Below are 25359 nucleotides of genomic sequence, written 5' to 3' on the forward strand. Positions count from 1 at the left end.
TGTTTTTTGGTTTTTTTTCTGCACAGACTGAAATTAAACCATGGTAGTCTTTCTGTTTGCAGGGACCACTTTTCCACCCTACTTTACAGGTTCACATATTGGGATGTCACCTAGTTGGTAAAAACGTTGCATGATGACAATTTCATTAATAGAGAGAAACCATAAAAATATAGAAAGGCCAGATTTTCTTTCCAGAAAATGTGGAAACCCTATTAACAATGTAATGCACCCCCTACCTTACCTTGTTTCTTTGGAAGTCTTGCTTTCCAAAGAATGTGTGCATCATCTATTGTGGAAACAGAGGGATTTCAATTTCCATACTACAATGTGCAATTTGGAGTGTCTTGTTCAGCGCTGCTATTCGCACACAGGCAGGCGCAATACTGTGCTAATGCGATTTACTTACCGTTCTTGCATAGGAGCAGGTCCAGGGGGGGCCACATTGGTAGCGCAGAGAGCGCAATTGTTCTCTTTGCACTAGAAGAGCCGATTTTCCAGTTTAAAACTTTAAGAAACAATACAAGTGAAAATTTCCCTAAACACTTTTATGACTTGGCATCTAATGCAAAAAAAGTAATTATCCTAAAGTTTTCCCAGTTTCCTTAAATAATAAAGCTGCAGAGACAAAACCATAATACTTTTGTGCCATAATACTAAGGGACAGATTTATCAAGGGTGGAATTGAAAATTTTAAATTTGAATTTTTTTTTTTTTATGTTTGTAACTGTCAATTCGACTAAGGAGTGTTTTTTTTTTTTTTTTTTTTTTTTAAAAATTTAATTCTATTTTTGAGATTTATCATACTCTGGCCCCTTAAGGACTCAAAATCAACTATTCGCCACCTAAAACCTGCCTAATGGCGGTTTAAGTCGATGGGAGAGATCCAGGGATCAATTTGGAGTTGTTTGCAGCCTTCCTGACATTCACATTTTTTTGGAGAAAAAACTCCAATCGAGTTTTTAAAATTCGAATCAAATTCGAGTTTTTGGGTCTATTTTAATTCATCTGAGATTAAAAAAATTAGATTTTACCAATACATTTCAACTGGTCGAATTTATGGGAGTTTTTAAAAACGTACATAAATTTGACATTTGATGTGCCTCGGGGCAGTGTTCTGGCTTTCGGGTTTTATTTTCAACTTTTCTCAGAAGAAAACACTGCTAAGATTTGAATCTGGGAAATAATCCCAAAGCCTGAGCTGTAATAGAATCAAATTGGGATTCCCCAGCCAATAGCAGGAATGGCCCTATCAGCAGAGTGTGATCGGAAATGGATAAATGGCTATGGGTTTCCAGTAAATCTGTGTGACTGTTGGTCTATTGGGAAGGGCTGCAGCCACAGGTATTTTTTAATATGAGACTGTTCGTATATTGGGTAGGGCTGCAGCCACAAGTATTTTTAATTGGAACATAGAGAATATTTTGCCAAGAGAGTAGTTTATATTACTATTTTATTTGATCATAAAAAGGTGCTCTCTCTTATTACTGGTTAAACCATGTGACTGTATGTGCCAAATAATAATTAAAATGGGAAGTAGATAAAATGTAGTTACTGCACAGCTGAATGCTTTAAATATAAGTTCCTGTGCAGGATTGACCACATTTTGTTGCAATATCAAGTTTATCTTGTGCCAGCACTGTATATCCTCAGGCTTACATTGAAGTCAATAGGAAACCACACAGAGGTCTCTGTGTATGGCTGCTTCTTTTTAATTATTTTTTTCCCTGACTTGCTGGCTGATTGGCTGGGATATGATATCACACACTTTACTGAATTTTATAATTTGGCTAAATTTGACACTTTTTCTTAGTCCACATCTAGCACACTAATACATACACGCCTTTGTTAACTGCATATAAACACATACTGCATTTATTTCATTGTTATTCTGTGGCCAGTGTGTCTAGTATCTGAGAACTTTATTTGAGTTTTTATTGCTTGTTCCCATAACATTTTCACAGGACCGCAAAACTACTGAAACCACCACTGACTAGGCAAAAATAAAGATGATTGATTTTATTGAATTTGTGGTTTTATTGCATTGTTCTTGTACGCAACGGAAAGAGGGACAAAAAAAAAATCTGCAGCGCACAGTGCCATTTTTTTTGACCATGCCTAGTTTGTGACCTCACCCCCTAAATACCATGTCCATTTTACAAAATCTGGCAGATTATGGAACATTTAAACACATTTCTGGGGGTTTTAGGGTAATTTTTTGTGTTATTACAGTTTGTTGATGAAGGTGAATTGCCCTTTAAGATGCTAGTCTCAGTTCTCACAAGAGACCTGCATATCTTAAATAGTTACAATTGTATCTCGATGCAGGTGCTCTGTTTTCTGGGCTCACTGCCAAGAACCTTTATTTAAAGGGAAAACTGCCCCCTACAATGTAATACTTAAGCAACAATTTTTATCAAATTAAGTGGCATATTAGAGTCTTACCAAACTAGGGTTGCCACCTGGCCGGTAAAAATGATGCTTGATGCAAATGTTAATAATAGGAAAAAACGGCAAGAATCTAGGAAGGTCGGTATTTCTTTCTAGAAAAGGTGGCAACCCTATACTAAACTGGTATGTGTGTGTGTATATGTGTATATGTGTATATGTGTATATGTGTATATATATATATATATATATATATATATATATATATGTGTGTGTAAATATAGGGCATCAGAGTTCACAGGCGTCATATTCTTCTCTTCGGTAATCTTCGGGTCTTCTTCCGGTGATTTCCGTCAATATTGTCGCATGCGCACCTGAAGACTGCTCCAACTGCGCATGTGCCGATACGGCACTTCCCGAAAAAGACCGAAGAAAAGAAGATGGCGCCCGTGAACTCTGATGCCCTGAATCTGCACAGAGGGGTGAGTAAAGAGTTAGGGGCATATACCAGGGGTAACAGCCAGAGGATGTAGGGTACGGAGGTAGGGGTTTTGTAAATGAAGGGTTTAGTTCTCTTTTAACATGTTTGGTATGTTTGTGTGCACTAAGAATCATAGGATCCCAGGGGCGACCCTTATTTTTTAAAATAGTTAGAATTTCCCAATGGCACATACTACTAAAAAAAAGTATGTTGTTATGAAAAGGGTTTATTTACATGAACCAGAGTTTTACATATGAGCTGTTTTATGCAATATCTTTTTATAGAGACCTACATTGTTCGTTGGCAATGATGGGCGAATTTATTCGCCAGGCGCAAATTTACGCATTTCGCTGGCGGCAAATAAATTTGCGAATTTGACAAATTTGCCCATTTTGATGCCGGCGAATTGTCAAAATCATGACTGTCCCACAAAAAATGGGATAGTTGGGAGGTATAGGGTCCCTATAATATTATTAATATATAATCCACAGAGGAGTACACCAACTCATGTAAATAACTGCTGCCTAAGTGCAAGAAAATTAAATATAAGGCAAAAAGCAAGTTCTACTCTCACAGGTCTTTGGCAAATTAGGAAAACAAAAAAATATAAATATAACTGACTTCATGTAACTGAAGTCCTACATTAACCTTTTATTAAAATAGCCGGTCTTTCCTATACTGACAAACTGCAAAAAGATCATGAGCATCAGATTCTCTGGCTCTTTCCAGCAGCAGCCGGAAGCTTGTCTCTTGCTCATTGTGAGCCGCAAACTGGTCACATGATGATGATTTGAGAGTTGATAGGTTGAGAGACTGGTTTGGTGTCAGTGTGGGTGAGAATTCTGTGTTGGGAGAGAGACAGAGGAGGAATCGTGCATGTGTGAGTGTTTATTATTGTACATTGATTGGGGGCTTTGCTACCTGTGGCTGTCACACCAAAGGGAACCCACCAAACCTGTTTGAGTTTCTCTTTATATATATATATATATATATATATATATATATATATATATATATATATTCTCTTGGGAGAAGCCAGGTGTTGCTGTGTGTATATCACACTCGTATGTTTGGGCGTAGTTTCCCCATTGACTGGCGGTTTTGTTCCTGTTTACTAGTGCTGCTTCGAAACAAAGTAAATAAGCTTACAATCTAACACACAGAGCTTACTATATAGAATACGCTGTTGTTCCTGATGAAAGAAAATGTCCTCCTAATTCAATTTTTCCAATGATTTGGTAACTGCAGTTCAAAGCAATGTTCACTTATTTCTGTTCTCTAGTTGTGAGCCTTGAAATAATGCAACAGAAATCGGTTTTCTTCCAGGTCTGTTATCCGGCTGACTTCTGCTACATGGTTTTAGGAATCAGATCCAGCAGCGAACAGAATATAAACCGCCAGACAAGCTGAAAGCATTGACAGTTGTTCATTTATGTACATTGGAAAGTTGCTTAAAGGGGTGGTTCACCTTTAAAGGGATACTGTCATGGGAAAACATGTTTAGATTCTAAAGTGCAGGCACAAGTCACATAACTGAGGCAGCTGGGAAACTGACAATATGTCAAGCCCCATGTCAGATTTCAAAATTGAATATAAAAAAAGTCTGTTTGCTCTTTTGAGAAATGGATTTCAGTGCAGAATTCTGCTGGAGTAGCACTATTAACTGGTGTGTTTTGGAAAAAACGGTTTTCCATGACAGTATCCCTTTAAAGGGATACTGTCATGGGAAAAGTTTTACTTCTTTGTTTTGTGAGAAAAAGTCACGCAATTTTCCTCCCTGCCCTTAATTTGCATAAGCATATGCAAATTAGGATTCGGATTAGGTTTGGCCGGGTGGAAGGATTCGGCCGAATCCCAATCCTGCTGAAAAAGACCAAATCCTGAATTCGGTGCACCCCTACTAAATAGTGACTGTCTATGGCAGCCCCACTTGCAACATCACTTTCTGCAAATATTTTGATTATTGTCCACGCAGGGCTACGGCACATTTGTTGCCCGGGATAAATCTGCTCTCCAGCAGGTGACAAATGCTTTCCCAATAATGTAAATCACTAGTGATGGGCGAATTTATTTATATTCGACAGGTGTGAATTCGCTGTGAATTCCCGCGATTCGCGAAAATTCGCTGGTGTAAAAAAAATTTATGCCGCAGTCTGTTTTTTTGGACGCCGGCATCAAAAATGAGACATCGGTGCTGTTTTGTGAATTTTTGGGCGTTTTGCTAATTTTGCGGGAAATTCGCTAATTTCCTCGTCTAAGCAAAACGCCCCAGATTCGCCAATCACTATAAATCACAGGTGGGACAAAAAAAGGTGTTGTTTTTCCAAAGTAACAACTGTTATACTAATATACCAAATTTTCTATCTTGTAGAACACTTTTTGCTTTCAAACACATCTGATTAAAGAGAAAGATTGCTGAAGGATTAGCTTTTACTCGTCACCTGTTTTAAAGTAAAAATCTTAGTGGTTGCTGTGGGTTACTGGCAGTCTGTGCCTTTTATTACATATGGGTTAAGCTTCTTAAAGGATAAGTAAACCTTTAAAATAAGTGAATGTAAAATTGATGAAGCTGCTATTCTAAGCACTTTTGTAATTTATATTCATTGTTTATTTTGTTTCTATTCCAAGATATAAAGTGATACATGTGCTGTTAATATAAATTCATTTTGTTCCAACAGCGCCACCTGGTCAGTTTCCCACCAGTCTGACCACCAAGTAATCAAGGAAGTTGTCAGGAGAAAGAAAGAGGCTGCTCTGATGTTCTTCTGCTTAGGAAAGATGTGAGAAAGGTTTCTGTTTTTAATTTGCTAAGCAGAAGAACATCAGAGCAGCCTCTTTCTTTCTCCTGACAACTTCCTTGACTACTTGGTGGTCAGACTGGTGGAAAATGACCAGCAGGTGGCGCTGTTGTAACAAAATTCATTCATATTAACAGTACATGTATCCCTGTATATCTTGGAATAAAAACAAAATAAATAATGAATGTCAATTACAAAAGTGCTTAGAATAGCACACTCGTCAATTTTACATTTACTTATTTTAAAGGTTAACTGATACGGTCATGGGAAAAAAATGCATCAGTTAATAGTACTGCTAGAGCAGAATCTGCTACCTCCCTTATCATGTGGTGCTCTTCATCCGCTCTTATATCTGTGATAAAGACATGTGCACCTGCCCCCTGGAAGCCAAAGTCCATCCAGCCTATCGCATCTCCTTTAGCTTGACCAGCCTCAGCTGTGCCTTGGATCCATTTATTAACATGTTCGTTAGTGACAGCATCAGGCAGGATCCACTGAAGGAAATTAGGGCATTGTGGTCTGGGTTTAGGGCTCTTACTCACGCGTGTTTTTATCTGCGCTCCCCTGCGTTCCGTTTTTCAGCGTTCAGCCGCAGGGGAGCGCAGGAATAGACGCATTTCATTATTTCAAATGGGGCTGTACTCACACAGGCACATGTAGGCGCCAAACGCAGGTTGAGACGCAACATGCTGCATTTTTCCTGCGTTTGGCGCCTACACGCGCCTGTGTGAGTACAGCCCCATTTGAAATGGGTCTATTCCTGCGCTCCCCTGCGGCTGAACGCCGAAAAACGGAACGCAGGGGAGCGCAGGTAAAAACGCGCCTGAGTAAGAGCCCTTAGGATTTTACATCACCCACGGGATTCTTTAAGGAGGAGGTCATTAAAAAGTACAGGTTATAACTCGGTGTCCCATAATATGGAAAATGACAATCGTTTGATTGAAGAAACTGTTTTGTGAACAGACTTACAAAAATGTGAGTCCTCTTCAATTTAGTAATATTCAGCGTTGGCCACTACGTTATAGGTACCACACTCAGCATTTTCCTCAACTGTGATACGATACAATCTCTTTTTAAATGTTCAATTATGCATTAAAAAAAATCATCATACTTTTGTAAAGAAGCAGAGATAAGCAGTTATACAATGACTTTCCTCTTTTTATTTTTCACAAAGGTATAAAGGCAAGTTGTTGCTTGTAGACCTCTGGTAATGTGCAGTCGTTTTCTTTGAACTCATGATATCTGCAAAGGGTACATACGGTTTTCACCCTAATATCTGCATTTTCTATCCAATAAAATACATGTTACTCAATGATTTAGAAAACCATGTACAGAGGTGGGAACTCTTACCCAGTTTGAGAGGACGTCAGCTACTCATGCATGAACATTACTTTCTGTTCCCTAAAGCATGCATTCCTTCCATCAGCCGGATAGCCAAACTGAGCAGAACAAACAGTGCCCAGGCTTTCTGAAATCTATTACAAAAGCACCCAAAATGAACAATTTCAAATTAAAAGGGCTTTACTAAAAATAGCTGTTTATTTTTATGGTGTCCGATTGCTCCCTGGGCTTAAATGGCTTTGAAGAACAATACTATTATTATGAAGCTTCAGCTGCAAAACCGTCTGCAATAAAAGCAATGTGTAAATGATGCAAGAAGCGCAGGCATGGGGCAGCCTTTATGTACTGCTCATGTGCTACTCAGTAGCTTGTCTGCTAATGGTACTGGCACACAGGTTGTTTTGTTGCCCATAGTAAACTGTTCTACCAAGGACAAATGCAGTCCCTAGAATGCTCCCTACCAGAAAATTGAAATCACCTGCAGCTCAAAGCTGCTTCAAGAAGCAACTTCAGGCTATTTAAAGGGGTGGTTCACCTTCAAACAACTAGTGGTTTTCAGATAGATCACCAGAAATAACGACTCTTTCCAATTACTTGCTATTTTCTATGTGTCACCGTTTTTCTAATATTGAAGTGTAAAGTGTGATTTTTAACCTTCTAAAGCAACTCAGGGAGGTCGCCGACCCTGTAAACTGTTCTAAATTGATACATTTAGTTGATACATTTCTTAGTTTTGTCCCTGCTGAGCAGAATCTCTGGGTTTCATTACAGGCAGCTGTTAGAATTGATACAATAGTTGCTAATACTCCAGAGATGCTGCTGAGAAATGGATCAACTCAATGTTGCAAAATTGTAACAGTTCAGAGTCTGCACCTGAATTGCTGAGCTGCCAGACTCAAACACCAGAGACAGGGACATTCAACTTTAAGGATGGAACCAACACACAATATTACAGGGGTTGTGCATTGATATGTGCATATAGTTGCATATAGGTAAATGACAGCTGTGAATAACTCTTCACTTATTGTAGAATGAGATATATCCTGCTACATTAAATGGGATTTACACTGTGTAAACTATGTTCCTATTGACGTTATAGCATTCTGCCAAACTATTAGCTACTGATAAACACAAGAGCTGAGCGCTGCAAAGTAACAGTCACCTGACCCTCTCTTCTAGCCCTTTATTTACTAACATGGGTTAAAGGGATTCTGTCATGATTTGTATGATGTCGTTTTTATTTCTAAATGACACTGTTTACACTGCAAATAATTCACTCTACAATATAAAATTTCATTCCTGAACCAACAAGTGTATTTATTTTAGTTGTAATATTGGTGTGTAGGCGCATCTCAGGTCATTTTGCCTGGTCATGTGATTTCAGAAAGAGCCAGCACTTTAGGATGGAACTGCTTTCTGGCAGGCTGTTGTTTCTCCTATGTGTCTCAGAGGGACCTGGATTTTACTATTGAGTGTTGTTCTTAGATCTACCAGGCAGCTGTTATCTTGTGTTAGGGAGCTGCTATCAGGTTACCTTCCCATTGTTCTGTTGTTAGGCTGCTGGGGGAAAGGAGGGGGGGGTGATATCACTCTAACTTGCAGTACAGCAGTAAAGAGTGACTGAAGTTTATCAGAGCACAAGTCACATGACTGGGGGCAGCTGGGAAACTGACAACATGTCTAGCCCCATGTCAGATTTCAAAATGAAAAATCTGCTTGCTCTTTTGAAAAACGGATTTCTGTGCAGAAGTCTGTTGGAGCTGCACTATTAACTGCCCAAGTGCAGTAAGCCATCACTTGTCTAACTAGCTGGTTCACTACAATAGTGCACATTTTCACCTCTGCAAGTAATTTATGTAATTTATCACACAGGATTGTTTATCTTGTGTTTTCTCTGGGTTTCCCAAACTTGGGTCTACATTTGTTAAGATTCTGGAAAAAACCTGGTGATGGTGAACATACTGATTAACAAAGAACAAAATGCAGATTTGTTTTGAGTAGTTAGCTATTTACTAATCTTGGTTTAGGGAATGTCTGCCTTCTATGTTCTCTCTCTAAAATGGACCTACACTTGCATTTCTACAAAAGCAACCATTGTTATCTGTAGGGTGATGTCTTCAGTATGGATTTGCAGCTATTGGGTATGTTATTGGGAACAGCAAGAAACTCAAAACCAGATTAAATCTTTAAGAACCAGCCAATGTGCAGTCTAAATGAGCTACATTGCACTCAGATGAGAGGGTTCAGATACAGCCATACTGCAAACCTTTTAGTCATCAGTGAAATCTCGCTGATGTTTAGTGTACCAGACACTTAAAAATTGCACTTAAAAAGCTTATAGCCTATTCAATACACCTTAACAATAATATCTGTCTTCAGAAAAACCCTATTTACAAACAGGCATTAATATTAATTTCCCTGACCTTGCCTTTTAAATGAGTGTATGTGCTTTATTTTCCCAATTCCCAAACAATAATTTCTTTAAAGGGATACTGTCATGGGAAAACACGCATCAGTTAATAGTGCCGCTCCAGCAGAATTCTGCACTGAAATCCATTTCTCAAAAGAGCAAACAGATTTTTTTATATTCAATTTTGAAATCTGACATGGGGCTAGACATATTGTCAATTTCCCAGCTGCCCCAGTCATGTGACTTGTGCTTAGATAAACTTCAATCACTCTTTACTGCTGTACTGCAAGTTGCTGTACTGCACTCCCCCCCCCCCAGAAGCCTAACAAAAGAACAATGGGAAGGTAACGAGATAACAGCTCCCTAACACAAGATAACCGCTGCCTGGAAGATCTAAGAACAGCACTTAATAGTATAAGCCAAGTCCCACTGAGACTGATTCGTTACATTAAGTAGGAGAAATAACAGTTTGCCAGAAAGTAATTCCATCCTAAAGTGCAGGCACAAGTCACATAACTGGGGCAGCTGGGAAACTGACAAAATGTCTAGCCCCATGTCAGATTTCAAAATTGAATATAAAAAAATCTGTTTGCTCTTTTGAGAAATGGATTTCAGTGCAGAATTCTGCTGGAGCAGCAGTATTAACTGATGTGTTTTGGGAAAAAAACATGTTTTTCCATGACAGTATCCCTTTAAAGGAGAACCAAACCATTTATATTAAAATCCCCTACCCCTACCCCCTACCCTAGCTAGACCCCCTCCCTGCTCCCCCTAGCCTAGGTGTCACCATGGCCCTAACTCTTTACTTACCCTTAGATTCAGCGCATCGGAGTTCACGGACGCCATCTTCTTCTCTTTGGTAATCTCCGGTTCTTGTTCTCCGGCGATTTGGCAATTTCTGTGACTTTCGGTGCATGCGCAGTTGTTACTAAAAACCATCAGACTGCTCCAACTGCGCATGCACCAATACAGTGCGTACTTCACGAAGATTACTGAAGAGAAGAAGTTGCCGCCCGTGAACTCTGAAGCGCTGAATCTGCAACAAGGGGTAAATAAAGAGTTAGGGGCATTTACCAAGTGTAACACCTAGACTGGGGGAGGAGCAGGGAGGGGGTCTATGTAGGGTAGGGGATTTTAATATAAAGGGTTTGGTTCTCCTTTAAAATAATTTGTTGCCACTCAAAGACTTAATGCAACATCTGGAAGATTCAGCTCACTGTAATGGTTTTCAAACGGGTGTTCCCACCTAAGTCTGGTTTCCAATGCATGGCTAATTGTATTGTAATTATGTATATAAAAATGTGGCTGTAGATATGATATGCATGTTCATCAGATCCATCTAGAGTACTGAATATATCTGCCCCTGTATGGCCAAGATTGAACAAGAATGGAAGTTTACTGATGAAAGGGCAACCATTTGTAAACCCTTAGACTTGAAGTTGCAGGATAAAATAATCCAGGCAATGCATAGACATAAAGGTTTAGTCCCAAATGATGGCAGAAATCTAGCTGTCCGTGTGTGGAAAAGATTCATTCTGCTTGTTTTCTTCTCCAGCTCTCACCACAGGCAGAAGGAATAGCAGTGGAACGTTCCTTGCTTCCCCGTTGTTTTCACTTTTTCCGACCCCCTCCACTGGGTCTGCGGTCAGTCTCCTGCTTTATGTTACTTTCGTCGGTGGAGGAGGTAGTGACAAGACTATGGCTCCACCGGGCAATCTCTCCATGTTGTGAGATACATGTGGTTAGCGCAGTGACCCAGGTTTTCATCTCCTCCTGCAAATACACAATTGGAAAGAGAAATCTAAAGTATATATAAATGTCAGGGAACAGCATTCAAAATGTAATTTAAAGCTTTTGGTGAATATATCGGGCAACTTTCAGACCAGCACTAGACTGGAAACATGCTGAAACAAATAACTAATTTAAATTAGGGATGCACCTGATCCAGGATTCGGCCCAATCAGTCTGCCAGGCCAAATCCTAATTTGCATATGCAAAGTAGGGGCGGAGAGGGAAATTGGGTGACTATTTGTCACAAAACAAGGAAGTAAAAAATGTTTTCCCCTTCCCACCCATAATTTGCATAAGATTCAGCCGCATTCCGAATTGAATCTGAATCCTAATTTGCATAAGCAAATTAGGATTCAGATTTGGTTCGGTATGCGGCTGAATCTTTCACGAAGGATTCAGGGGTTCGGCCGAATCCAAAATAATGGATCTGGTGCATCCCTAGATATCCTATTACTATGCATTTCAGCCCACCATAGTAAAATGGAAAAATCCGAATCTTTCACAAAGGATTCGGGGGTCCGGTTTTGCATAAATGCAGAGAAGGTGGTCGTTTTGTTGTAGCGGATATTTATTTACCTCATCTTTTGCTTGAAAGAGGAATTCCCTACCATCTGTTGACCTACAATAGTAAGAAGACAGGCTGTTAGCGGATTGATGCCACTGTACCTGCTGCAACACATCTGATGACAGGTCCCTTACCTGAGTTTGAACACAAATTTCTTCTTTTTGTATTCACTGGCTATCTCACAGGAGGATCCAAGCAGGTTCAGTAGGTGCTCACCACCGTGTGTCCCCCCGGAGCTCTGACTCTTTGCATCCTTGTAGACCCCAAGATCTCCTTTGCTTAATACACAGTAAAGATTTATCCATGACCTGTGTGCATAAGAGAATATATAACTTTAGAAACATGGATCACAATGCAGCCAAATACATCCCAGAGAGACAAATAATACATCGTTTATGTAGTACTCGGTGGAATAGCATATATCTAACAATTATTTACTGTATTGTTTCATGGTTTTTGCTGATAGCGGATGAGTGACTTATTTTGTTGCAAGACCCAAGGTGGCTGCTTATATCGCATAAATAATCATTATTTTGAAGACTTGTGAGTAAACCTCTTTTCTATTTAAAAACAAGAAAACTCTTTGTTTCAGGTGGGGGAAGCATAAAGAATAGCGCTACAGTATGGAGGCTAAATAGTACTGAGGATCAACATTGTATATTTTTGAAAGCTGATAATTAGGGATGCACCGAATTCAGCTGAATACCGAATATGCAAATTAGGGCAGGAAAGGAAAAATGGAAAAAAATTTTTTTACTTCTTTGTTTTGTGATGAAAAGTTACGTGATTTAACTTTCCATACTTAATTTACATATGCAAATTAGGATTTGGATTAGCCAGGCACAAGGATTTGGCCGAATTCGAATCCTGCTGAAGAACGCCAAATCCCGAACCAAATCATGGATTCTGTGCATCCTTAATGATAATGTAAGAAGTACCAGGCCTTTAATTATAGATAAGCACTTTTTTCTGTACCCAAAAAGGTCCCTTTCTTTTTTTGTGAAGAGATGTTTAAGTCAAGTATCTGTAATTCTAGCTTGTGCAGCAGTTAAATCTCTAATCTCTAATGCAGTGATCCCCAAACAGTAGCCTATGAGCAACATGTTCTCACTGACCCCTTGGATGTTGCACCCATTGGCCTCAAAGCAGGTGCTTATTTTTGAATTCCTGGCTTGGAGGCAAGTTTTGGTTGCATAAAACATAGGTTTACTGACAAGCAGAGTCTCCTGTAGGCTGCCAGTCCACATAGGGGCTATCAAATAGCCAATCACGACCTATAATTAGCACTCCCAGGAATTTTTGCATGCTTGTGTTGCTCCCCAACTGTTTTTTACATTTGAATGTGACTCATGGGTAACAAAGGTTTGGGATCCCTGCTCTAATCTAATGTATGGTTTGGTGCAGTGGTTTGCACTATACTAGAGGCCCACAGAAGCCGTGAAAGTGATCACAAAAAGTTGTCAATGTTGCAGACAAGCACTGCTGGTGTTTGCACATTACAGACCTATTTGAAGCCTTTTTACTTGGCCCATCAAGCTCATGTTTCCTGAACAGATATCCTTCTTGTTGAACGGTGTGGGTGGGAGGTGGTAGAGGAGGAGCGCTGCTCTGTGCTGGGGCTGAACGAGACCTTCGTGCCTCACCAGGAGGTTGGTTAGGATCTTTGGGTCGAGGTCTTCTCCTTGGCTTTGGACGATCTCTGGCACGTGGACGATCTGGTCTAGTTGTTCTTTCAGGAAGTTTGTCTACCCCATTGGGTAAACGGGCAGGAGAATCTTGGCCCTTAAAAAAAAAATGGCATTACTTACAAACTAAGTTTTCTTTTTAGGCTAGAAAATATAAGATATGGATGGTGGCCTGCAGGAAACACTTAGAGAAATATTGACAAGATCTCATTCAGTTGGGCTTATGTGAAAAAGATTAAACAGTATCTGAAATCCCATAAATATATATATATATATATATATATATATATATATATATATATATATATATATATATATATATATATTTATATTTATATATATTTTTTACATTATTCCACAGATTGAAGGAAACCATGATACTCCGACAAGTTATTTTCCAAGATCCGTTATGCTGACAGTGTAATGCAACCCCTTCCTTCACCTTGTTCCATTGTGAAGTGATGGATTCTGGCACTTGAAGTTCTCCGATTTCCACAGTGCATGGATTCTCTGGAAAGCAGAGAGACTTCAAGTTCCAGAATATACCATTTCACAAAGCAGATGAGGCAGGGGTTACATTACAGAGAGAGTACCTCCCAACATTCGAAAAGAGGGACAAAAACATCAGCCGTGCTGTTTTGACCACCCTCATTTTATGGCCACAACCATAATTACCATGTTCACTTTACAGCATTGGGCAGGTTATGAAAGTTTGAACACATTTCTGGGAATTTTAGGGCCATGTTTTATGTGTTATACCAGTTTTGCTAATGAAGATAAAATTGCCCTTTAAGCTGTGAGTCACAGTTCTCCCAAGAGACTTGCTTATCTTAAATCTATACATTTAAACAATTTAAGACAAGCAAAGATAAAATTGTGACTAAATTGTGATCTTTTTCTGGCGTCAGTCCAGTAGATCAATGAGAAACTCTGGACATTTCGATTAGAAACCTGGGACTGTGGGCTTCAGCTGTCCCGCAGAAAACGAGACAGTTGGGAGGTATGGGACTGGCAAACACACAAAGTAGCATCTGTTTGAACATCTGTGTAAAAATAAAGTAATGTATTTCTTTCTGGAGGTTCAAATAATGTTTATGCACTATTTCAAAATAGCTCGCTGAGCTCATGTGAAAATGGTGGGTATAGTTTCAACAAGTGATACTTTACAGTGCTAAAATTATACAGAGGCACATTTTAATTAGATGTTTTTCTGCTATAAATTAATGTGAGGACACAAAGACTAAACGGAAAGAAAATCTCTTTGGCATGGCTAACATACAAAACTAAATAAACATTGGAACCATGAAAGACTGAACAATAAATTGAGCACAGGGTCATGCTGGGAAAATTGTGAATGAAGACAAAAAAAACAGCCCATTACTCATGGAGCTCAGGACAGTAGCCTGAGGGGATCATAAACTGACCAAACCCTCTTTGGGTAGGGTACAAAAAACAAATGATTTTGCCAAAACACGAAGGGGCACATTTACTAAGCTTGAGTGAAGGATTCGAATGAAAAAAATGTCGAATTTCGAAGTATTTTTTTGGGTACTTCGACCATCGAATGGGCTACTACGACCTTCGACTACGACTTTGATTCGAACGATTCGAAGTAAAAATCGTTCGACTATTCGACCATTCGATAGTCGAAGTACTGTCTCTTTAAAAAAAACTTCGACTACATACTTCGGCAGTTTAAACCTACCGAGGTACAATGTTAGCCTATGGGGACCTTCGTTCGATTCAAAGAATTTCATCGTTCGATCGAACAATTTTTCCTTTGATCGTTCGATCGTAGGATTTGCGGTTAATCCTTCGAATACGATATTCAAATTCGTAGGATTTTACTCTGAGGGTCGAATTCGAGAGTTTATTATGCCTCGATATTCAACCCTTAGTAAATATGCCCCTTAGGGTCAGGGCAAACAGGCATATTCGGGGAGATTAGTCGCCCTGGCGACAAATCTCCTCTTCTTCAGGGCGACAATCTCCCCGAACTGCCTTCCCCTAACTTCCGGCCCGCTAGAATGAAAAATCGTGGTTCATGATTCGTTTTCCGAAGTTGACTCACAAGGAAAACGAAGTGCCACGAGTGCCATCACGCTCGTAATTTTTTATTCTAGCCGGTGGGAAGGTAGGGGAAGGCAGTTCGAGGAGATTGTCGCCCCCAAGAAGAGATTTGTCACTGGGGCAACTAATCTCCCTGAATCTGCTTGTGTGCCCTTACCCTTATCTGTGCCCCACAGTGGTTGCATTAGCATTTAAAAAAAATGTTACTTAGCCCTATACATTTAAACGGAGCACTGTCCCCATTACTAGCCATGGCGCTGTTCAAAAATAACTCTAGTGCTTTGGAATCATTGTGGATTATTTGGAGAGTTCTAAAGATTAGAGAACATTATGGGGTATGAGTGCAGGAAATACAAATTACTTGTCTTACTGCAAATCATAGCAATGTGATATGGTAATAGCTCCCTCTACTGGCTATAAGATATAGCCGCAGTCACAAAATCATAAACATATCCTTCTCTAAAGGAAACAAACTTGATGGTAAATACACAGTTTTCTAAAAACAAGATGCTTGGCCTCATGCAGATATATCGATAAAGACTATTCTGTAAGGTGTTTCTATTGTTTTTAGACAGTTTTAAGAAATACACCAGATTTTGCTATTAAGATGAGATGTTCTCTCCTCCCACAGTTTCTACGTCGACTCTGTGTACATTAAAGGAAACTTTAAATATGTTTTAGAATAGAGAGAACACATTTCTGCCGTTTGATCCACTGTGGGGTTCAGTGGGATTCAGAGCTTCAGTTTTTTGAAACTTTATTAAAATGATTTGCTCTTACATCAGGGCTGTTCTGTAAAGCTTCTTTCTCTTGTAGCTGCTCCACAATATCTGCCAAAGTAGCTTTTCTAAAGAAGCAAATAAAACAAGTTACAAGATAACATTCTGACCTAAAACCCAAGAAAATTTGAGTAGGTGGGCCTTGATTGCTTCTGTCATTTCTAACTGGAAATTAAGCTTATTTTTTTTTAATATACTGTCCTACTTAAAAATTCCATTTATATTTGTTTTTACAGTGCTAGTATCAAAATGTTGCTGCTGTCATAGGCAAAGCGCTTACAAATTCACTAATTCAACGATGAAGCCCCATCTAGATTATTACAAGGTCTTTACTAGCGATGGGCGATTTCACGGTGAATTCCCGCGATTCAACGCAGGCAAATAAATTTGCAAAACCGCCGGCGAATAAATTCACAGGCGTCAAAAACGAGACAGCCGCAAATTTTTCACCGTTTCGCAAATTTATCGGCAAAGCGAAATGCCCCAAATTCGCCCATCACTAGTCTTTACCCAGTTCCCTCTCTGTACTTTACTCTGTCCTACATGCTGCTGCTGTCACATGCACCAGTCCTAATTCCTTTACGGTTAGCTAAACTGATCTTAAACTCTAAGGATTTGGCCAAATCCTGCAAATAAAGGTATGACTTGCACAAGCCAAATATTGGATTTGGTGCCTCCTTACTTTTAGTACACCCAGTACTCCTGTTTTCCTTATAAACAGGCTTCATTCTCAACTAATAAGCAGGCACCACAAATTCCTTACCAATTGGGTTTCTTGGTTTTTCCGCACCTTCTAACCACCCATCACCACTGTTTAGAAGGCTGACAGCTCTTAAAAATGAACATGAAGTTTGTACCAAAAAGAAAGGAACTGCAAAGAAGAGCTAACGAGGTTGCACAGCCTTCGTTAATAAATATAATTAGATTGTGTGTGTAACTTGGAAACCATAGAAGAAATAATTAATGCCTTAAAAAATTTTTTTGATAAGTGCAAGTGAATTCATTCAAAATAAATTCATTGTGTCCACACTTTGATAGGTTGTCATTATTGTATCTTGTAATAAATCAATTAAGTGCAATAGTGCAAGGAGTGCTAATTACGTAAGCAACAGTTCGCTTTCCACTAGTCTGTAGAAGAAGGAATCACCCAATAAAACATAACATTTAATAATAGTTCATTTAAAATCAAAAGAGGGAATTGATAAAATAGAAAAACACTTAAAATTATGATGTATCCCGATCTGGTTTCACAGTTGTAAGGATTGCAGTATATCTGAGTGTTGAAAATACTGGTCCCACCTAGATCATTATATCAGCCCATATGTAGTTATTGGCTAATTTGGGGCGTTTCGCCCAAAAATTTGTGAAATGGCGACGGCATCTAGTTTTTTGACGTCTGCGAATTTTCGCAGCCGTTTTGCAAATTTATTAGCCGGCGGCAAATCGTGGGAATTTGCCGCAAAATTGCGCCTGGCGAATAGATTCGCCTATCACTACCCTCTAGTAGTAGTATGAATTGGGGGTGGGGATCAGGGAAAAACAATGGACAAACCAACACCTTGTATGCTGGACCTTGAAGTATCGCACAAGTGTTAATTCCAAAATGATGTGCAAGGAGAGTAAACTGACACTTTGTCCTCTCAGAGGCACCTAAATAGGTATGGCCTATTCCTTATGTCTTATGTTAAAGCAACATGGTTGTCCGTTGTTTTTCCCACAATGGGAGCTACCTAATTTCTTTTACTATAGACTCCCTCCTGATCCCCACCCCAATTCATACTACTACTCAGGGGCAATCCGTGGGCTGCTGCCACCTGAGGCAGCAACCCCGATGCCGCCCCCCCTCTCCCGCTCTGCGATTAAAAGTTTTGTGTCGGAGTGGGTCAAAGGGTCTGCATCGCTAGTGCAGAAGCACGTACTGCGCTTTCTGCACTAGCAGAGCCGAATTTCCGGTTTAAAAACTTAAATTTACAGGAGGCGGCTTTTTGCCTGGGCTGATGTAATGATCTAGGTGGGACCAGTATTTTCATCACTCAGATATACTGCAATCCTTACAACAGTGAAACCAGATCGGGATACATCATGATTTTAAGTGTTTTTATATTTTATTAATTCCCTCTTTTGATTTTAAATGAACTATTATTAAATGTTATGTTTTATTGGGTGATTCCTTCTTCTACAGACTAGTGGAAAGCGAACTGTTGCTTACGTAATTAGCACTCCTTACACTATTGCACTGTATTAATTTATTACTCTTAATTGTGTATCACAAGATACAATAATGACAACATATCAAAGTGTGGACACAATGAATTTATTTTGAATGAATTTACTTGCACTTATCAAAAATTATTTTTTAAGGCATTAATTATTCCTTCTATGGTTTCCAAGTTACACACACAATCGAATTATATTTATTAACAAGGCTGTGCAACCTCGTTAGCTCTTCTTTGCAGTTCCTTTCTTTTTGGTACAAATTTCAGCACATATTTCTTACCCTCCTTGCTTCTCAGGTTCAGTCCTTGGATTGTCTTGTTCAATTGTATCCTGTCTTTCTGTTCTCCTCTCATGCCTGTCTCTTCTCCTCTCAGACTGCTCTTGTTTAGGGGTTTCCTGCTCACTGGATCCCTGCCGCTCCAATCGTTTCTCATGACGATCTCGCCTTCTCTCTGGTGGCTCATGTTTTGGGGTCTCCTGCTCACTAGACTCTTGCCATTCCAATCTCCTTTCATGCCTGTCCCTCCTCCTCTCTTGGTGACGACTTCCCTTGATTTCTGGTTTTTCCACAGTCAAGGTCGCCATTCTTTGTGCAACTTTGACTTCAGACTTCTCTACCTTTTCTACTTCATGTGCTGCCAGTGTTTTATCTACTACTTTTGTATCCACATGGTTCATCTTTGGCTGTAGATGTTCTGGCTTTAAATCCTGTCGAACATATCCCACCCTTGTCTCTCCCTTTGCCCTTCGGATCTCTTGCTGGCCTCCATCAGGGATGGGAAGAGCTTCTTTTTGATCCAATTTTGTCTCCGAATTTTCATAGATGGTTTGCCGCGAAAGAGGGGAAGGGTGAGTAGAATAATCAGTTGTGTCTGGAAAGACTTTCCGGCCAAGAAGAGGTGTTGCAGGTTGCTCTGCTTTTTGTTTTTCCAGCTGACAGCATACATAAAAATATGAGGTTACATTCGAATACAGAGATACTTTTTATATTTGGAAAACTTTTTTTTTTGAGATGTATTAAAAATCAGATATTTGAACTCTTACTGTAGTCACGCGTCTCAGTGAACTGAACCTCTCCTCCCAAGCTGCAGCTGTCTTACGGAAGGCCTCGTGTCTGCGTATGAGCTGCTCCACCTCATCTACACTGCTGCCAAGCTCAGGGCTTTTAACAACAGGTTCTTGAGCTGTCAGCCAGGCATCTGCTACTCCAGCTTCTTGGCCAAACTGGTGAACCTCCAACACTATATAGAGAAGATGAAGATTTTGTCAGTGGGAATATACAGAATTATACAGGCAAAAATGTACCCCTTGTTGTAAGGATATTGGTAGTCACTGAAAGTTAATACTTTGAGGGTAGATTGTTATTAATACAATACATATTTTCAATAAGTCAAAGCTGCGCCAGGTATTATTTGTGCCCAAGGCAATAGTGCTTGGCCTAGAATCTCACACTCACTATCTATTATATTCAACCACTCCTCTAGTTCCCTGTCTATTGTTCCTCACCACCACTTGCCCAAACCCCACTGGATACTCATTGCAAGTTCATTCACAAACAGAAGCAGAAAGAGCGGAGAAAGCAGCTAGGAATAACGTTTCTACCCTACTGTGTGGCGTCCATAATAGAATTCCAGTTCTGCTGTACTTTGTACTTTGCACCAGGACATCACACATATAATAGATTTTAGAATCCCCACCAGAGCTCTGCATTGATGCTCACTGTAAAGCAATTAGCCACATGCGATATGCTACAGATGTATGTGACATGGCTGCACACGGATCACAGAGCAAACGTGTCAGACCGGGAATGTATTCGTATTAATCTACAATTTGTGTAAGGAAACATGGTTGCATTTTACATAGCTGGAGATAATGGCATCTATTAATTTCCATATATAATATTCCAAATAATAAGGAAGGTGCTTGTATTTGTTACCAGTTCTGCCCCTGCTACATATGTATCTTGCATCACCCCCGCATGCATCACGGAAGCATGTGTGGGAGCTGTTATGGTTTCCATGGCAATTCTAATTAATGCTTTGTTGGATGACATGGGGGTGCCTGCTCATACTCTGCCTTCTGTCAGGTTTGAGATGTAATTATATATTCAGGGGATTAATATTTTAGAAAGGCACAATAGCAATAAACTACTCGTGTCCTTATGCACTAATGTAGCATACAGAGTACTTACTTTGTTGAAGCCACTCCCAATGTTTGTCCCATTTTTCCAACATTTCCTTTTTCTTTGCCATTAACCTGTCCAAGCTCTGTTTAATCTAAAAATGCAGAATATGTCAAGTGAGCCAAATAAGAAGTGTAGTAGAATATTATAATTCTAAGGTAGTGTTTCTCCTACTTCTTGGGTTCATGCCTCTCTTTAGTAGTCCGTAGAAAGGAACCAGCAGCACACTGTGTTCAAGTTGCAAAGCGTTTCGGGCCCACCTGGCCCTTTATCAAGCTTGATAAAGAGCCAGGTGGGCACGAAACGTTGCCTAATTGTATGATGTGGGCTTAATAAATTTTGGTGCACTTTTGCAACTTGAACACAGTGTGCTGCTGGTTCCTTTCTACATGTTATTATGACCCAGTGACAGGAGTGGGTCCTCCAGTTACAGCACCTGACACTACAAGAAGTGTGTATCAGTAAGGTGAGCGCTCCACGTTTACAGGTCTCTTTAGTAGTCCAGCCTTGATTAAGAGTGGCCATTTATAAACAAATTTGGGCTCTGCTGGTTGAATACTCTTTCTAAATGACTAAATTAGGGTGGCTAATGGGAATTATTTTTATAATATTAAATGAAACTTAAAAATCACCTCATCTGGTCTCTTGCTCAGGACCAGGGTCTTTCCCAGCTCCACACAGTCTGCAATCCTCTTGCTCCGTGCCTCAATCTCACTCTTTAGCCCTTGATGGTAACCCATTAAGACTTCCACAGATGACACATCTCTGCCAGAAAAAAACAAATTGCCATTAGTGATTCGCAGGTGTTAGCAATTACAGGAGCCACAATGCAACCCACAGCACATAGTAAAAAAATATTAAAGGGATACTGTCATGGGAAAATTTTTTTTTTCAAAATGAATCAGTTAATAGCGCTGCTCCAGCAGAATTCTGCTCTGAAATCCATTTCTCAAAAGAGCAAACCGATTTTTTTATATTCAATTTTGAATTCTGACATGGGGCTAGACATTTTGTCAATTTCCCAGCTGCCCCTAGTCATGTGACTTGTGCTTGCACTTTAGGAGAGAAATGCTTTCTGGCAGGCTGCTGTTTTTCCTTCTCAATGTAACTAAATGTGTCTCAGTGGGACATGGGTTTTTACTATTGAGTGCTGTTCTTAGATCTACCAGGCAGCTGTTATCTTGTGTTAGGGAGCTGTTATCTGGTTACCTTCCCATTGTTCTTTTGTTTGGCTACTGGGGGGGAAAAGGGAGGGGTTGATATCACTCCAACTTGCAGTACAGCAGTAAAGAGTGATTGAAGTTTATCAGAGCACAAGTCACATGACTTGGGGCAGCTGGGAAATTGACAATATGTCTAGCCCCTTGTCAGATATATATAATATATATATATATATATATATATATATATATATATATATATATATATATATATATATATATATATATATATATATATATATATATATATATATATAAAAATCTGTTTGCTCTTTTGAGAAATGGATTTCAGTGCAGAATTCTGCTGGAGCAGCACTATTAACTGATTCATTTAAAAAAAATGTTTTTCCCATGACAGTACCCCTTTAAGTATAGAATAATAAAAGATTCAGAAGGTATAATACTGTGTATGTTTGGGTATCTTATAAAGAAAACAATCAGTCCTTAAATCTTCAGTTAGATTTACATTCATATAAGATTTACTAATCCCATGACATTGGTAAATTACATCATATATGCTATAAATTTATAAATCTTCCTAAAACAACAATAGAAAGCAATGGAAGAACTGGGGATTATACTGCAAGTTGGGCAATGTTAAATATATTGCAAGTTACAATTCAAAGAAAAGGCCTTCCCTTTTTCCCCCCTTTTATTAAGGTGGACTGAAATGCACAGTAATAGGATATTATGAAGAAATTGGAGTTAGGCTTGCTGTATAGAGCTTATCTACATGTGAGGCACATGCATACTTTCAAAGGACAGAGGGAGAGAGTGATGATACACTAAATATGAAAGGCTACCTGGGTTTTTCTCCTGTGCTAATCTGGCAAGTAACGCTCTCCATCCAGGAAATCAGGTCTCTCACAAGATTGAGGAATTTAATTCGATCGGTGGTACTAGTGATTTGCAGTCTGCAGTCCTCGCAAGATGTCAGAAGCTCTTTCCATGCTCGCATTACTTCCTGCTCACTAGTCACAATTGCAGCGGCATTTTCACCAGCATAAACAGTGCGCAGTTGAGCTGCATTCTCCTGCAGCTGACGTACCTATCCCATTGACAGATGTTAATGCGTCAGTCTATTGATCCACATGTTCATGCAGTAAATACTGTAACTCACTGGTGTACAGAATGCTCGTGACCTGGTGCTTTCTGGATAATGGATCTTTCCATAATTTGGATCTTCTGGAAAATCATTTAAACATTAAATAACCCCAACAGGCTGGTTCTGGCTTGAATAAGGATTAATTACATTTTAGTTTGGATCAAGTACAAGGTACTGTTTTATTATTACAGGAAAAAAATTGATTATTTGGATAAATTGGAGTCTATGGGGCAAATTCACTAAGATTCGTAGTGCGCCAGCAACCGCTTCGCCGCACTTCGCCAGGCGAATTTTCGCCAGCGCTACGCAAATTCACTAAAATCCGAAGTTGCGCTCAGGTTGCGAAGTTGCACTATCGTTAATTCGCCAGGCAAAGCGAAGTTACGCTAGCGATGCTTAATTTGCATACGGCGCCACATTGAATTTACAATGGAAGCACTACACAAGCCTGGGAAACCTTCAAAACATCAAATAAAATTTTTACTTTGCCTTACACATGTGCCCACTGTATAGTTATGGTGCCATGAGTTAGGAAATGTAGGGGGGAAGGAGGGTAGCCCCAAAAAAATTCGATCTTTTTCAGCCTATCACCCATAAAAAAAGAAAAAACGCCAGCGTTTTTTGGGACTTTGAAAAAATTTCCATTCCCTATCTACTCTATTGCACTTCGCCTGGTCTGAGGTGGCAAAGGAAGCCTGGCATAAAAGGTAGCGTTCAGAAAAATACGCGCGTCAGTGAATTTGCGAAGTTACATCCATTGCGCAAATTCGCCAGGCGTAAGGGTGCGAAGTAACACTAGCCAATTTACGGCAGTGTCCGTTAGTGAATTGGCGAATTAACGAAAATGCGCTACACTAGCGTTAGGCGCTTCGTCCTTTAGTGAATTTGCCCCTATGGGAGACAGCCTTTCCGTAATTCTGAATTTTCTGGAAACGGATCCCATACCTGTATTTTTTTTTCCATATTTTGAAGAACGTGGATAAAGGCTATCAGGATCAATTTCCAGAATGACCAGAAAGCTAAGCACAGCAAAAGTAACTCTCATCTAGCAATGCAGATTTGTTTATTAAACTTACCTGAGTAACAAGAACTTGAATATCATGTTCAAAAGAACCAAGTATCCTTTGCAAGGATGCAGCTGATAGCTTGGCTTCTTGGGCCTTCACTTCAGGCAACCTCTGCTTCTTCTCCTCAACGTGATTTAACACTTCTTTGCAGTTATTAAAAAACTTGTGAAGCTCATGAGAAGCAGCCAACATCTGAGATCTGGTTTCCATCAATTCCAGCAAATCAGCCCAAGCCTCATTGACACCATCTTTCCATTCTGCAATAATGGCTGCATCTGAATGGCCAAAGTCAATGAGCTCATCCACCATTTGATTCACTGCAGAGATGCGTTCTTGTCCAACATTGCCTGTTTCAGTGGCAAACTGTGTGAATTTCTCCTGAAGAAGCTAAGGGGGTATATGAACAGTGCAAGCATTTACTTAACGATGCATGATTTAACGAGAACTTGACTTTTTTTTATTGATTTAATAACAACAAACATAAAACAAACAAATAACAATACAGTGTCTAGCAACATGACATGTGAGTGATGTCAGGTCAAGCTCAGGCTTATACTGACAGGAGGATCCTATCGATGAATGAAGTGATTCTGCAGGCGACTATAGGTAACATTATAAAGTAGGTCACATCAAATTTAAAGGGACCAATTATCTGTCCACAGAGTCCTGGTCGCACCAGTACCCCCAGATTTGGTCAAACATGTCATGTGCCCCCTTCATTTCACAAGTTAATTTTAAAAGGGGAAGAGCTCCATCCACCAGGTGTCTCCAGAAGGTTAAGGAGGGGAGAGTTCCTCTCATCCAATGCATGATCACAGCTTTTTTAGCATACAACATGAGTGTCCATAACTGAACTCTGGCCACATTGGTGGGTAGTACCTCGTCTATTACTCCTAGCAAGCAGATTGCTGGGTCCACTATCTGTGGGGTCCATGTATGGGGGGGGGGCATGACCAGGCCATATGGATAAAATTGGCCCCAAGAGATTTGCATCGAGAACAAAGATCGTACTGTCTCCTGCCAAGTCTCTTTAACTTGAGGGGCATTATGTAGGTTTGGTGGAAGAATTTATATTGTATAAGCCTGTCATTTATCAATATTAGGAAGTTGTAGGCATAGTCCGTGGCTTCCTCCGATTGTTTGTATTCAAGTCCTGGAATGGTCTGTGTCCAAAGAGGGTAAGCTTGGTGAAAGGATGGCTTAACTGTTCCCATAATTTCTCTATAGAGCTTGGATATGAATTTGGCTGGGTATGAGGAATAG

The 25359-nt window shown here is 39.7% G+C and overlaps 1 protein-coding gene across 1 annotated transcript in view; it reads right to left on the reverse strand.

Annotated features, from left to right (window-relative positions):
• Nucleotides 1-10515: 10515 nt before the first annotated feature.
• LOC108700575 (spectrin beta chain, non-erythrocytic 4-like) overlaps nt 10516-25359 on the reverse strand; it is a 36328-nt gene continuing 21484 nt past the window's right edge. The window contains exons 8-18 of the mRNA XM_018233769.2: nt 24106-24483; nt 22728-22972; nt 21337-21469; nt 20714-20798; nt 19567-19763; nt 18803-19455; nt 16307-16373; nt 13276-13553; nt 11906-12079; nt 11783-11825; nt 10516-11188 (exon numbers count right to left, since the gene is read on the reverse strand). Coding sequence (XP_018089258.2) covers nt 11027-11188; nt 11783-11825; nt 11906-12079; nt 13276-13553; nt 16307-16373; nt 18803-19455; nt 19567-19763; nt 20714-20798; nt 21337-21469; nt 22728-22972; nt 24106-24483 — 2415 coding nt within the window. The 3' untranslated portion in view covers nt 10516-11026. The remainder of the gene's footprint in view (nt 11189-11782; nt 11826-11905; nt 12080-13275; nt 13554-16306; nt 16374-18802; nt 19456-19566; nt 19764-20713; nt 20799-21336; nt 21470-22727; nt 22973-24105; nt 24484-25359) is intronic.

Source organism: Xenopus laevis, chromosome 8S, assembly GCF_017654675.1.
Source record: "Xenopus laevis strain J_2021 chromosome 8S, Xenopus_laevis_v10.1, whole genome shotgun sequence".
Lineage (NCBI taxonomy): Eukaryota > Metazoa > Chordata > Amphibia > Anura > Pipidae > Xenopus > Xenopus laevis.